General features: G+C 41.9%; 1 protein-coding gene across 1 annotated transcript in view; it reads left to right on the top strand.

The window, feature by feature from the left end:
- The first annotated feature begins 7,256 nt into the window (after positions 1-7,256).
- LOC115477806 (dihydrofolate reductase-like) overlaps positions 7,257-12,051 on the top strand; it is a 36,617-nt gene continuing 31,822 nt past the window's right edge. The window contains exons 1-2 of the mRNA XM_030214896.1: positions 7,257-7,293; positions 7,746-7,812. Coding sequence (XP_030070756.1) covers positions 7,784-7,812 — 29 coding nt within the window. The 5' untranslated portion in view covers positions 7,257-7,293; positions 7,746-7,783. The remainder of the gene's footprint in view (positions 7,294-7,745; positions 7,813-12,051) is intronic.

Genomic DNA, 12,051 nt, shown 5'->3' with positions numbered 1-12,051 from the left:
TACACACAAGACTGACTTAGATTTGGAACCAGTACCAGCCCTTTCATGGCAGTGCCTACTGAGGCATATAAGCACAGAACTTAGCTGACAAATAAGATGAACTAATGGTTAGTGCAGTAGACTGATCCTGGCAACCTGGTTCAATTCCCACTGAGCTCCTTGTGACCTTGGGCAAGTCACTTAACCCTCCATTGGCCCCAGATAAAAAAGCTTAGATTGTGAGCCCTCAAGGGACAGAGAAAGTTCCTGCATATAATGTGTACAGAGCTGCATATGTCTAGTAGCGCTATAGAAATGATTAGTAGTAGTACATAAAGCCTTAAAAGGTTAGGGTCTCAATTCTAAATATGATCCAAGCCTGTACTGGCAAGCAGTCAAAGAATTTCAGAGCCAGAAATTCAAAAACGGTAAAATCTGAACTGCAAAAGTCCCTTGACACCATGTTTTGAATAATTTGAAGATATTTTTCTATTTGGAAGAAGACCTATTAGAAATAACCCACTTGAGCAGTAAGGTTCATAAATTACCTTTTTAAGGCCCTCATAAGAAAGATAGGAATGCAACTGGTGAATAATGTTTGACACATTGGAGGAGGCGACTCTTCACTGTCTATTCTGCATAGCAGAGTTCTTGAAGCATTGAGAAGGTTACCTTTGATTTGCTGTTTGAGCATCGAGTTTCAGGCACATGATTCTTCTGGGTAATATATCGACAGACACATGATTTATCCATAGACAAAATTTCAAGACTTGAAAGACTCCTGGGGCAGACCATTTGGGTCGAAACACAGCTGTGTCGAGTCTTTAGAGCCACACAATAAATTTGGGACTTTTCAACATGTCATCTTCATCTCAAAAGCTGTATGAGTAATGCTAATTATATAGGAGCACACTGACAACTTTATATCAAGATGACTCCCAAATCTTGCAAAGTCTGCCACAAAGAGTGTAACCCATGGAGTTTAAGGATGAGACAAATGCTAGTGACAGACTATTTTGATCATTTCACATGTTATTGTGTGATGTTTGTGTCTTTCTCTTGAACAAAAGAGTATCCAGATATCTGCACTACAGCAAAATCTCCTCATCCAATGTGTAATCAAAGGAGATCACAACTGGACATCAACAAGAAATATAAAATAATCTATATCCAAGGATTGACTTTTTTTTAACACAAGGGTTATAGATCCAAGTTTAGATATGGTAATAACATTGCACCTTGTGGAATGCCACAGTGTAAAAAAAAAAAAAAAAACATGGATCACATGAAAATTCTTCCATAAAAATTCTTACACCTATTCTTCAAAATAAAACAAACAATTATAAAACCATCCCTGCTATAACTACTGTCTCTAACAGAACTAATGGAGATTGGCAGTGCACTGTGTCCAGGGCTGATGTTAAATCTAATAGTACTAGTAACATCTAGCCATCAGAATCTAGTTTTCCAGTTTTCGAAGAAAATAAGAAACTAAGGGCGTTCTTTTACTAAGGCGCGCTCATGTTTTTGGCGCGCGCTAAAATTGTGGGCACGCTAAACGTTAGAGACGCCCATAGAAGGCCCTCTAAAACTGTCTCACACCAAGAATGTGCCTCCAGGGAGTTTTTGCCCAGGAAGGGAAGGTTGGGTCAGCCATTTAGTTGGCGATTTAGTCATTAGGCATGTAGGCAGCTGGTGAGCCTAGTGTGAAGGTGGTGGACCTCATGCGTCACCTAGATAGAATTTTAGAAAGTGCGGTACCGGTGACGTGACAAAGTGTGGGAGGGATGTTTTGAAGCCATATTTAGGCTTGTAGTAGAAAATTGAAATCCAGAACTTCAGTGGTAGTGCTCTCAGAAATGCTTCTTGATTCACAACACATGGGACCCAAGAGGCAGACGAAGCTCTGGATTCTCAATGTGTGGATGAGAAAGTACAGGGAGGGAAAGATTTAGTGGCCTAGTGTTAGGGTGGTGGACTTTGGTCCTGGGGAACTGAGGAACTGAGTTTGATTCCCACTTCAGGCACAGGCAGCTCCTTGTGACTCTGGGCAAGTCACTTAACCCTCCATTGCCCCATGTAAGCCGCATTGAGCCTGCCATGAGTGGGAAAGTGTGGGGTACAAATGTAACAAAAATAAAAAATAAAATAAATTTGTTAGGAGCTAGACAGTATTATAGGGAAAGGAGAATCTATTCCAAAAGGATGGACTTCACATTAATCAGAGTGGAACCAGGCTACGGCCGCTTTAACTAGAACCTGGGGGAAAGCAGTACATGTTTCAGAATAAGATATCTTAAAGAGACACAAGCCCAATGCAAAAGTTAGACTATCCCAATAGAGAGGTTATGATAAAAGCTGAAGTAGCCCAGGAGTTGTTCAATAAAGAATAAATTGATACCCTTCTTTGCTTTTTACATTTTTGTTTTTTAAAGCTTTGTTATTTTTAAGCCCTATTTTTCCTGTTCAGTGTACTGCTTTGATTTACCTGGGGGAGGGTCTAATTTTTTTTAACTACTTGGCTGATCAGTTAGTTCTGTGGTGGAGTGACTATATGGAGGGTCCCTTTATTAAATATAAATAATTTGAGAATATGACGACATGAGTTACTATTTTTAATCTATGTATGAGCTAATAAATTGCATGCTTTTGAAATTACAATTAAGCTTATATTCTGCTACAAACCATATTCTGGATCAGTGCTGATTGGAATATATAAAAGAAATTAGGCCAACCCTAGGAAATAACATTCAAAATAAACTTTAAAATATCTCATACATTAGCTTGGCTAACCCTAAAAAATAATATCCTGAACAAATATTCAGCATACTAAAATTAAAGTAATAATGAAAGTAGAAGGTGGAGTTGCTTCTGAATCTTCTGTGGCATCAGTTTGGAGGTTCCCAGATTCACCATAATTGATGTTTTAATACCAAGAGAAGTTATCAGTGTTACTTTCATTTTTCACTCACAACTACCTAGCTATTTCTCTCTGAACCCTGCCCCCCTCTCCCCCCCCCCCCCGCCCATGCACACACATTTCATGTCATCACCTTTGCCATACATCCTAGCAGCCCCCCAATATCCATCAGCAGAAGAAAGGAAGTGTTGATGCCCCTGTACAAGTCGTTGGTCAGGCCCCACCTGGAGTATTGTGTTCAGTTTTGGAGGCCGTACCTTGCGAAGGATGTTAAAAAAAATGGAAGCGGTGCAAAGAAAAGCTAAGAGAATGGTACGGGATTTGCGTTCCAAGACGTAGGAGGAGAGACTTGCTGACCTGAACATGTATACCCTGGAGGAAAGGAGGAACAGGGGTGATATGATACAGATGTTAAAATATTTGAAAGGTATTAATCCGCAAACAAATCTTTTCCGGAGATGGGAAGGCGGTAGAACTAGAGGGACATGAAATGAGGTTGAAGGGGGGCAGCCTCAGGAAAGATGTCAGGAAGTATTTTTTCATGGAGAGGGTGGTGGATGCTTGGAATGCCCTCCCGCGGGTGGTGGTGGAGATGAAAACGGTAACGAATTCAAACATGCGTGGGATATGCATAAGGAATCCTGTGCAGAAGGAATGGATCCTCAGAAGCTTAGCCGAAATTGGGTGGCGGAGCAGGTGGAGGGAAGAGGGGTTGGTGGTTGGAAGGCGAGAATGGGGGAGGGCAGACTTGTACGGTCTGGGCCGGAGGTGGGACTGGTGGTTGGGAGGCGGGGAAGTACTGCTGCGCAGACTTGTACGGTCTGTGCCCTAAACAAGGCAGGTACAAATCAAGGTAAGGTTTACACATATGTTTGTCTTGTTGGGCAGACTGGATGGACTGTGCAGGTCTTTTTCTGCCGTCATCTACTATGTTACTATGTTGAGCCAGGCAAGTATGGCACTATAATGATTTTAATTATATGTCTAGGTCATGTTTTCTGCTGTCTCTACTTTTAGCAATCCCATGATCCTCTGTCCTGTGCTCTTGAACAATGTACTACTTTAGCTGCCACTTGCGAGCTACTGCTAGTGCTATGCAATTTATCCTTAAAATCGAGCGTGGTACCGGAAGATTGGAGGGTGGCTAATGTAACACCCCATTTTTAAAAAAGGTTCCAGGGGAGATCCGGGAAATTATAGACTGGTGAGTCTGACGTCGGTGCCGGGGGAAAATGGTAGAGGCTAATATTAAAAACAAATTTACAGAGCACATCCGAGGACATGGATTACTGAGACCGAATCAGCACGGCTTTTGTGTGGGGAAATCTTGCCTGACCAATTTACTTCAATTCTTTGAAGGAGTAAACAAACGTGGACAAAGGGGAGCCGGTTGATATTGTGTATCTGGATTTTCAAAAGGCGTTGACAAGGTACCTCATGAAAGGCTACAGAGGAAATTGGAGGGTCATGGGATAGGAGGAAAAGTCCTATTGTGGATTAAAAACTGGTTGAAGGATAGGAAACAGAGAGGGGGTTAAATGGGCAGTATTCACAATGGAGAAGGGTAGTTAGTGGGGTTCCTCAGGGGTCTGTGCTAGGGCCGCTGCTTTTTAATATATTTATAAATGATTTAGAGATGGGAGTAACTAGCGAGGTAATTAAATTGCTGACACAAATTTATTCAAAGTCGTTAACAAGCGACAGAATTGTGAAAAATTACAGAAGGACCTTACGAGACTGGGAGACTGGGCTGCCAAATGGCAGATGACGTTTAATGTGAGCAAGTGCAAGGTGATGCATGTGGGAAAAAAGAACCCGAATTATAGCTACGTCATGCAAGGTTCCACGTTAGGAGTTACTGACCAAGAAAGGGATCTGGGTGTCGTCGTCGATAATACACTGAAACCTTCTGCTCAGTGTGCTGCTGCGGCTAGGAAAGCGAATAGAATGTTGGGTATTATTAGGAAAGGTATGGAAAACAGGTGTGAGGATGTTATAATGCCATTGTATCGCTCCATGGTGCGACCGCACTTAAGTATTGTGTTCAATTCTGGTTGCCGCATCTCAAGAAAGATATAGTGGAACTGGAAAAGGTGCAGCGAAGGGCAACTAAAATGATAGCGGGGATGGGACGACTTCCCTATGAAGAAAGACTAAGGAGGCTAGGGCTTTTCAGCTTGGAGAAGAGACGGCTGAGAGGAGACATGATAGAGGTATATAAAATAATGAGTGGAAGAGGTGGATGTGAAGCGTCTGTTCACGCTTTCCAAAAATACTAGGACTAGGGGGCATGCGATGAAACTACAGTGTAGTAAATTTAAAACATCAGAGAAAATTTTTCTTCACCCAACGCGTAATTAAACTCTGGAATTCGTTGCCGGTAGCTTGACAGTGTTTAAAAAGGGGTTAGACCGGTGCCTAAAGGACAAGTCCATAAACCACTACTAAATGGACTTGGGAAAAATCCACAATTCCAGGAATAACATGTATAGAATGTTTGTATGTTTGGGAAGCTTGCCAGGTGCCCTTGGCCTGGATTGGCCGCTGTCATGGATAGGATGCTGGGCTCGATGGACCCTTGGTCTTTTCCCAGTGTGGCATTACTTATTTACTTATGCCCGTTCTCGGAGTATATATGCACCACACTTCCAGTGAAAAAAATATAATCACCGATTTATTCTTCTCCATTTACTCCCTCAGCACCTCATGATCCCCTTGTTCTGCAACATCTGCATTAATAATGCTTTTCAGGAATTTAAAGTCTTATATCCACTGTCTTGCAGTATACATATCAAGGTTTCTGTTCTCATCTAATTGTCAACCAGTTCATTTTGTTAACCTTTAGCATATTGACTTAAAAAATAAGGAGCTGCAGTGGGAATCGAGCCCAGTTCCCCAGGATCAAAGTCCGTTGTACTAACCACTAGGCAACTCCTCCACACTTGATTTTGATTTGTCCTTGCCATTTTCAGGGCACAGACCGTAGAGGTTTACCCGGCATTGGTCTTATTCTACAGTTATAGCAGCTGAATCTGTCAAGCCACGATCAGGGCACAGACCGTAGAAGTCTTCCCATTACTGGTTTTGCTTCCCAATTACTGGTGTTGCCATCTAATCACCCCTAAACTTGTTTGGTTCTACACCTGCTATACAGGATTCGTGTTTTTACCACACATTTTTTAATTTTGTTACCGTTTTTATGTCCACCACCTCCCATGGGAGGGGAAGGCATTCCTGGTATCTACCTCCCTCTCTGTGAAAAAGTACTTCCTGACATTATTCCTGAGTCATCCCCCACCCCCAACCTCAATTCATATCCTCTAGTGCTACCATCTTCCAGGGTATGTTGGTAAATTAATACCTTTCAAATATTTGAACATCCTGTATCCATATCACACCTGTCTCTCATATGTATGGAAGGAAAGACTGAGGGCTGAATAAGCCCTTGTTTGATCTATTACATTAGAGTTCCATTTATATTCTGCATTTACCTCTAAGGTTTAATGTGGATCACAATAATATATTCAGCTCAAGTTAGATGCTAGGAACAAACATATCCAGAAGTATACATAACCACTTAGTTAAAAAAAATGTAATAATTTAAATACTGCTTAAATAGAAAAGTGTTTACGCTATTCTTAAATATTTCATTGTTTCCAGCCTAATTTCTGTTGGTAAAACTTTCCAAATATTTGCAGCTTGGTAAGGGATCGTTAGACAATGGACACATTTGTATCTAATACCATCAACAGATAGGTGATTTAGCTTTAACTGACCATTTGAAGGAAGACCTTTCCCAGAGGAAGAAAATGACAGAATCAATGTGAATGGCAAAGACACAGTGTCTGTGCTTCATTAGGAAGGCAATGCAATGTCTCTACAACGGAGCTGCTTTTTCACATTTGTATGCTTGGCAGATCAATCTAGCTGCGACATTCACCTGTTGTGAAACATGCCAAATAAATCAATCTAAAAAATAAATGTAACCAATGGTCATTTTTCTTTAAAAAGAAAATAAATGCACCAGCAAGGAGTTTCACCGTTCATTCCGGCTGCAGTGGAAAAATGAAGCAAGTTGAAAAAGGTTCTAGTTTGGTGACCTTGCAAAATATCATCACTTAACATAGCATTAATGAAATGAATAATATGATAATTTGCAAACACAAAGGTATAGCCCTAATAAATGTTTTTACTGCCATCATTTTCCTTGTTTCTAAACTGTTACTGTGTTTGTTAAATGGAACTAGCCGCACAACACTGAAAATCATGTGACATTTACAAAGAAAGAACACATCCCTGCCCATCCTTTTTGTAGAAACTATTACTTCCTTAAAATCTGGCATCCATGAATGCCTGGTCTGCAGTGCTGACTTTCTATATTTTCAAATGCAGAGCTGGTGGTGGGAGGCGGGGCTAGTGGTTGGGAGGCGGGGATAGTGCTGGGCAGACTTATACGGTCTGTGCCAGAGCCAGTGGTGGGAGGCGGGGATAGTGCTGGGCAGACTTATACGGTCTGTGCCAGAGCTGGTGGTGGGAGGTGGGACTGGTAGTTGGGAGGCGGGGATAGTGCTGGCCAGACTTATACGGTCTGTGCCAGAGCTGGTGGTGGGAGGTGGGACTGGTAGTTGGGAGGCGGGGATAGTGCTGGCCAGACTTATACGGTCTGTGCCAGAGCTGGTGGTGGGAGGTGGGACTGGTAGTTGGGAGGCGGGGATAGTGCTGGCCAGACTTACACGGACTGTGCCCTGAAGAGGACATGTACAAATAAAAAGTAGCAAATATGAATTTATCTTGTTGGGCAGACTGGATGGACCGTGCAGGTCTTTTTCTGCCGTCATCTACTATGAGTAATTGTATTAAGCTTGAAAGGCTGAAGAAACATGCATGCACTTTATTGAGCAACTAAAACCAAGGTAAGCTGTTTCAGTTTAAGAAGACAAATGCATACCTCCTACCCACCCCCACCCTCCTACCCTGTCAGACTGTCATAGTATTGCTTGAATGTTTTCACTTATATACACTGTCAGCTAGCACATTTGCTTATTTCCGATCTGACGAAGAAGGGCAACCTTCGAAAGCTAATCAAGAAATGTATTAAGTTATGTCCAGTAAAAAAGGTATCATCTTATTTTCTTTTCCATGTTTTATTTTGTTTGATTTCTATTGATAACCATGTTGAGTGAAGAAATGTTTTCCCTGATTTGTTTTAAATTTACTGCTTTGTAGTTTCATTGCATGTCCCCTAGTCCTAGTACTTTTGGAAAGAGTAAACAAGCAATTCAAGTCTAGCCGTTCCACTCCACTCAGTATTTTAAATACCTCTATCATATCTCCCCTCAGCTGTCTTTTCTCCAAGCTGAAGAGCCCTAGCCCCTTTAGCCTTTCCTCAAAGCGAAGTCGTCCCATCCCCTTTATCATTTTTATTGCCCTTCTCTGTACCTTTTCTAATTCCACTTTACCTTTTTTGAGATGTGGTGACCATAATTGTACACAATATTCAAGGTTCAGTCGCACCATGGAGCGATACAAAGGCATTATAATGTCCTCATTTTTGTTTTCCATTCCTTTCTCAATAACCCTTATTCACTTGTTCAGAACCCTTATTTTATCATCCTCTCTTTAATATTCCCTTATCTCGTTTGTCCTGTTCATCCTAATTAGATTGTAAGCTCTGTCGAGCAGGGACTGTCTCTTCATGTTCAAGTGTACAGTGCTGCGTACATCTAGTAGCGCTATAGAAACGATAAGTAGTAGTAGTAATAATACTTAACATTCTATTTGCTTTCTTTGCCACCACTGCACATTGAGCAGAGGTTCAACTCATCATCAACGATGATGCCTAGATCCCTTTCCTGGTCGGTGTCTCCTAATGTGGAGCCTTGCATTACACAGCTATAGTTCAGGTTCCTCTTTCCTACATGCATCACTTTGCACTTGCTAACATTAAACCTTATCTGCCATGTGGATGCCCAGTCTCCGAGTCTCGTAAGGTCCTCTTGTAATTTTTCACAATCCTCTTGCGATTTAACAACTTTGAATAACTTTGTGTCATCAGCAAATTTAATGACCTCACTAGTTACTCCCATCTCTAGATTATTTATAAATATATTAAAAAGCAGTGGTCCCAGCACAGACTCCTGGGGAACCCCACTATCTACCCTTCTCCATTGAGAATACTGACCATTTAATCCTACTCTCTGTTTTCTATCTTTTAACCAGTATATAATCCACAATAGAACACTCCCTACTATCCCATGACTCTCAAATTTCCTCTGAAATCTTTCATGAGGTACTTTGTCAGATGCTTTTTGAAAATCCAGATACACAATTTTGACAGGCTCACCTTTATCCACATGTTTGTTCACCCCTTCAAAGAAATGTAATAGATTCGTGAGGCAAGACTTCCCTTCACTAAATCCATATTGGCGTTGTCTCATTAATCCATGCTTTTGAATATGCTCTGTAATTTTGTTCTTTATAATAGTCTCTACCATTTTGCCCAGCACCGACATCAGGCTCACTGGTCTATAATTTCCCGGATCACCTCTGTAACCTTTTAAAAAATTGACATTACATTGGCCACCCTCCAATCTTCCGGTACCATGCTTGATATTTAACGATAAGTTACATATTACTAACAATAGTTCTGCAAGTTCATTTTTCAATTCTATCAGTACTCTGGGATGAATACCATCTGGTCTAGGCGATTTGCTACTCTTCAATTTGTCAAATTGCACCATTACATCTTACAGGTTCATAGAGATTTCATTCAGTTTTTCTGACTCTTCAGCTTTGAATACCATTTCTGGCACCGTTATCTCTCCCAAATCTTCCTCGGTGAAGACCGAAGCAAAGAATTAATTTAATCTCTCCGCTATGGCTTTGTCTTCCCCAAGTGCCCCTTTTCTCTCCTCTTAGCGCCCAACGCCTACCTTTATCTATTCCTTCTCCCCTTGCCCCCCACATTACTGTGTCTTTCTCCAGTAATGAGTGGACAGAGGGAAAAAAAAGAGAAAACTATGTCGAGACAGACATAGAAATAAGACCTTAGACTGACAAAAGTGAAAAAGGAATATCAGCACTAAACTAATCAGAAAAATTGAATTCCTCAATAATAAAATCTAGAAAAACACCACCACCACCACCACAACCACTCGCTGTTTAAGCGCAAAATGGTAAAAATGTCCCTTTAAGAAGCTGCTTGTGCTCCCTGAAGTTGTTGGAAGGAGTCCTATAGTGTAGCTTCTGGGGTTTCTCTTTCTTGATTTCAATTTGCGGTCCTTTACTTTGTCAATCTGTGTGTGTATGAATGAGGTGAGGGATTCAGCTAGTATGTATTTCCTATGTAGAAATCTTTAGCATTCTTGCCCCCCCCCCCCAAACCAAGTGAAAGTTGCTGTTCTAGGATCTGGTGCAGTGGCATAAATTCCACCCAAATAGCCTTCTGTGAACATCTGTTGCTGATGCTGCATCAAGAACATCTGTATTTTTCTGAAACTAACTGTGTGACTTTAAGTGAGGATAAGCCACATGGTACTCAAACTCCCACACACTCATGAGAACAGCACAGGGGTTAGAACACTGTGGAGCTCAGTCACTGAGGGCTGCATGCTGTCAAAAAATAAAAAAAAAAGGGCAAAACACTGTAGGGTTTCCGGGTGGCGTAAAAACCAATACCAAAACCAGCAACAAAAATAGTGGCCCGGGGTTCGGTGAGGAGCCAGCAGGGGTGCGCCGCCTGCCCATACTTCCTTCCATCTATCTCCCAGCCTGCTTGTCTATATGCCGAGTCCTCACTCCTCCATATGCGCTGCTGCTCGAGTCTTTCTGCAATGCATCCCCCCCCCCCCCCCTCTCCTCTCTGTCTGTGCCTGCCTGCACTGAGTGATGTCACTGGCCAAGTCGCCTCGCAATTGGAGGGCTCACCAGTAGTGAGGTGATTTGGCCAGTGACATCACTCAGTGCAGGCTCAGGCTGCCTCCCCCAACAAACCAATCAGCGCTGTTGGAGGCGGGGCCGTGGGGTCACCGAACAATAGTAGAGCAGCACAAAAAAAATCACAACCCACATCTGCATTTTTTTTTTCATCGCGGGTTTTGCAAAATCCTCACCCAATTCTGCGAATGGAACTGGCAACCTTCCAGAATCTGGGTAAGGTGGTTGGATGATATTGGAGGAAGAGGGTCAGGGAGGTACTCGAAATTCAGGTCTTTTACAATGAAAGAAATTGTTACTGGCTTCATGCAGCCCTCTTTCCAGGGCCAGTGCTAGACTTGAGGGGGCCCCAAAACTTGCTTGCAGATTGGCCCTCCTTCAACTTAAAGCAGGTTTGGGGCCCTCAGAGACATGGGGGCCCAGGGAAATTGCCCTGTTTGCCCACCCCTAACGCCGGCCCTGCCTCTTTCACTTCTTTTCATGGTCAGGATCACAAGACCGCCTACGTAATTGTGATATGCAATTAACCTAGCATTCCTGCTGCACACCTTCCCTTACCACAATAGCTAGATTGTACTATATAAAAAGGTTTTATCAGTACATGGTTAAAAGTCAGAAAGTACACAGAGTGCAAAGGTCTGAGTGTCTGAAAAATGTGACTGCCTTGAGCTGGAAACCAAAGATTCAAAGTTGTAGCAGACAGCAAGAGAAGGGTATGTAGTGCTGCACATTTACACATTTTTGTGCTACAAAGAAAAGGTTCTTTAGTTCATGATTTAAATGAGAAGCCATAATATGCAGAGATAAATGTCAACAAATTGTAGGTGTTGATATGCTATTTAATGCATTTGTGATTTGAGTTTGAGAGCCAGGCTGCTTTCATCAAGTCAACATAGAATGAGCTAAGGAACATATAAGTAGATTATAGGTTGCATGATAAAGGTGAAGGGTACAAAGCTCTCAAAAGCTAATTGCAAATGTGTTGAGTAAATCTAATAAAGATATTACCTATAACTTGCTTGTTGACCTTTATGTGTCCAAGTGAACTGACATCAAAACAGCACTACGTTATTCAAAGACCTTTAAATCATATGCCTTCAAAGAAATTGAAGACAAGCTCCATGAAATTCTGGAAGCTAGAAAAATCCTATATAATAATTCTCACCTCCAACAGGATGTGCCTGGGACCATGCCTGCCGGAAGTAGTCTGCTAGGCA

The sequence above is a fragment of the Microcaecilia unicolor genome, chromosome 9 (assembly GCF_901765095.1).
Source record: "Microcaecilia unicolor chromosome 9, aMicUni1.1, whole genome shotgun sequence".
Lineage (NCBI taxonomy): Eukaryota > Metazoa > Chordata > Amphibia > Gymnophiona > Siphonopidae > Microcaecilia > Microcaecilia unicolor.
This window is presented reverse-complemented; position numbering and strand designations above follow the sequence as displayed.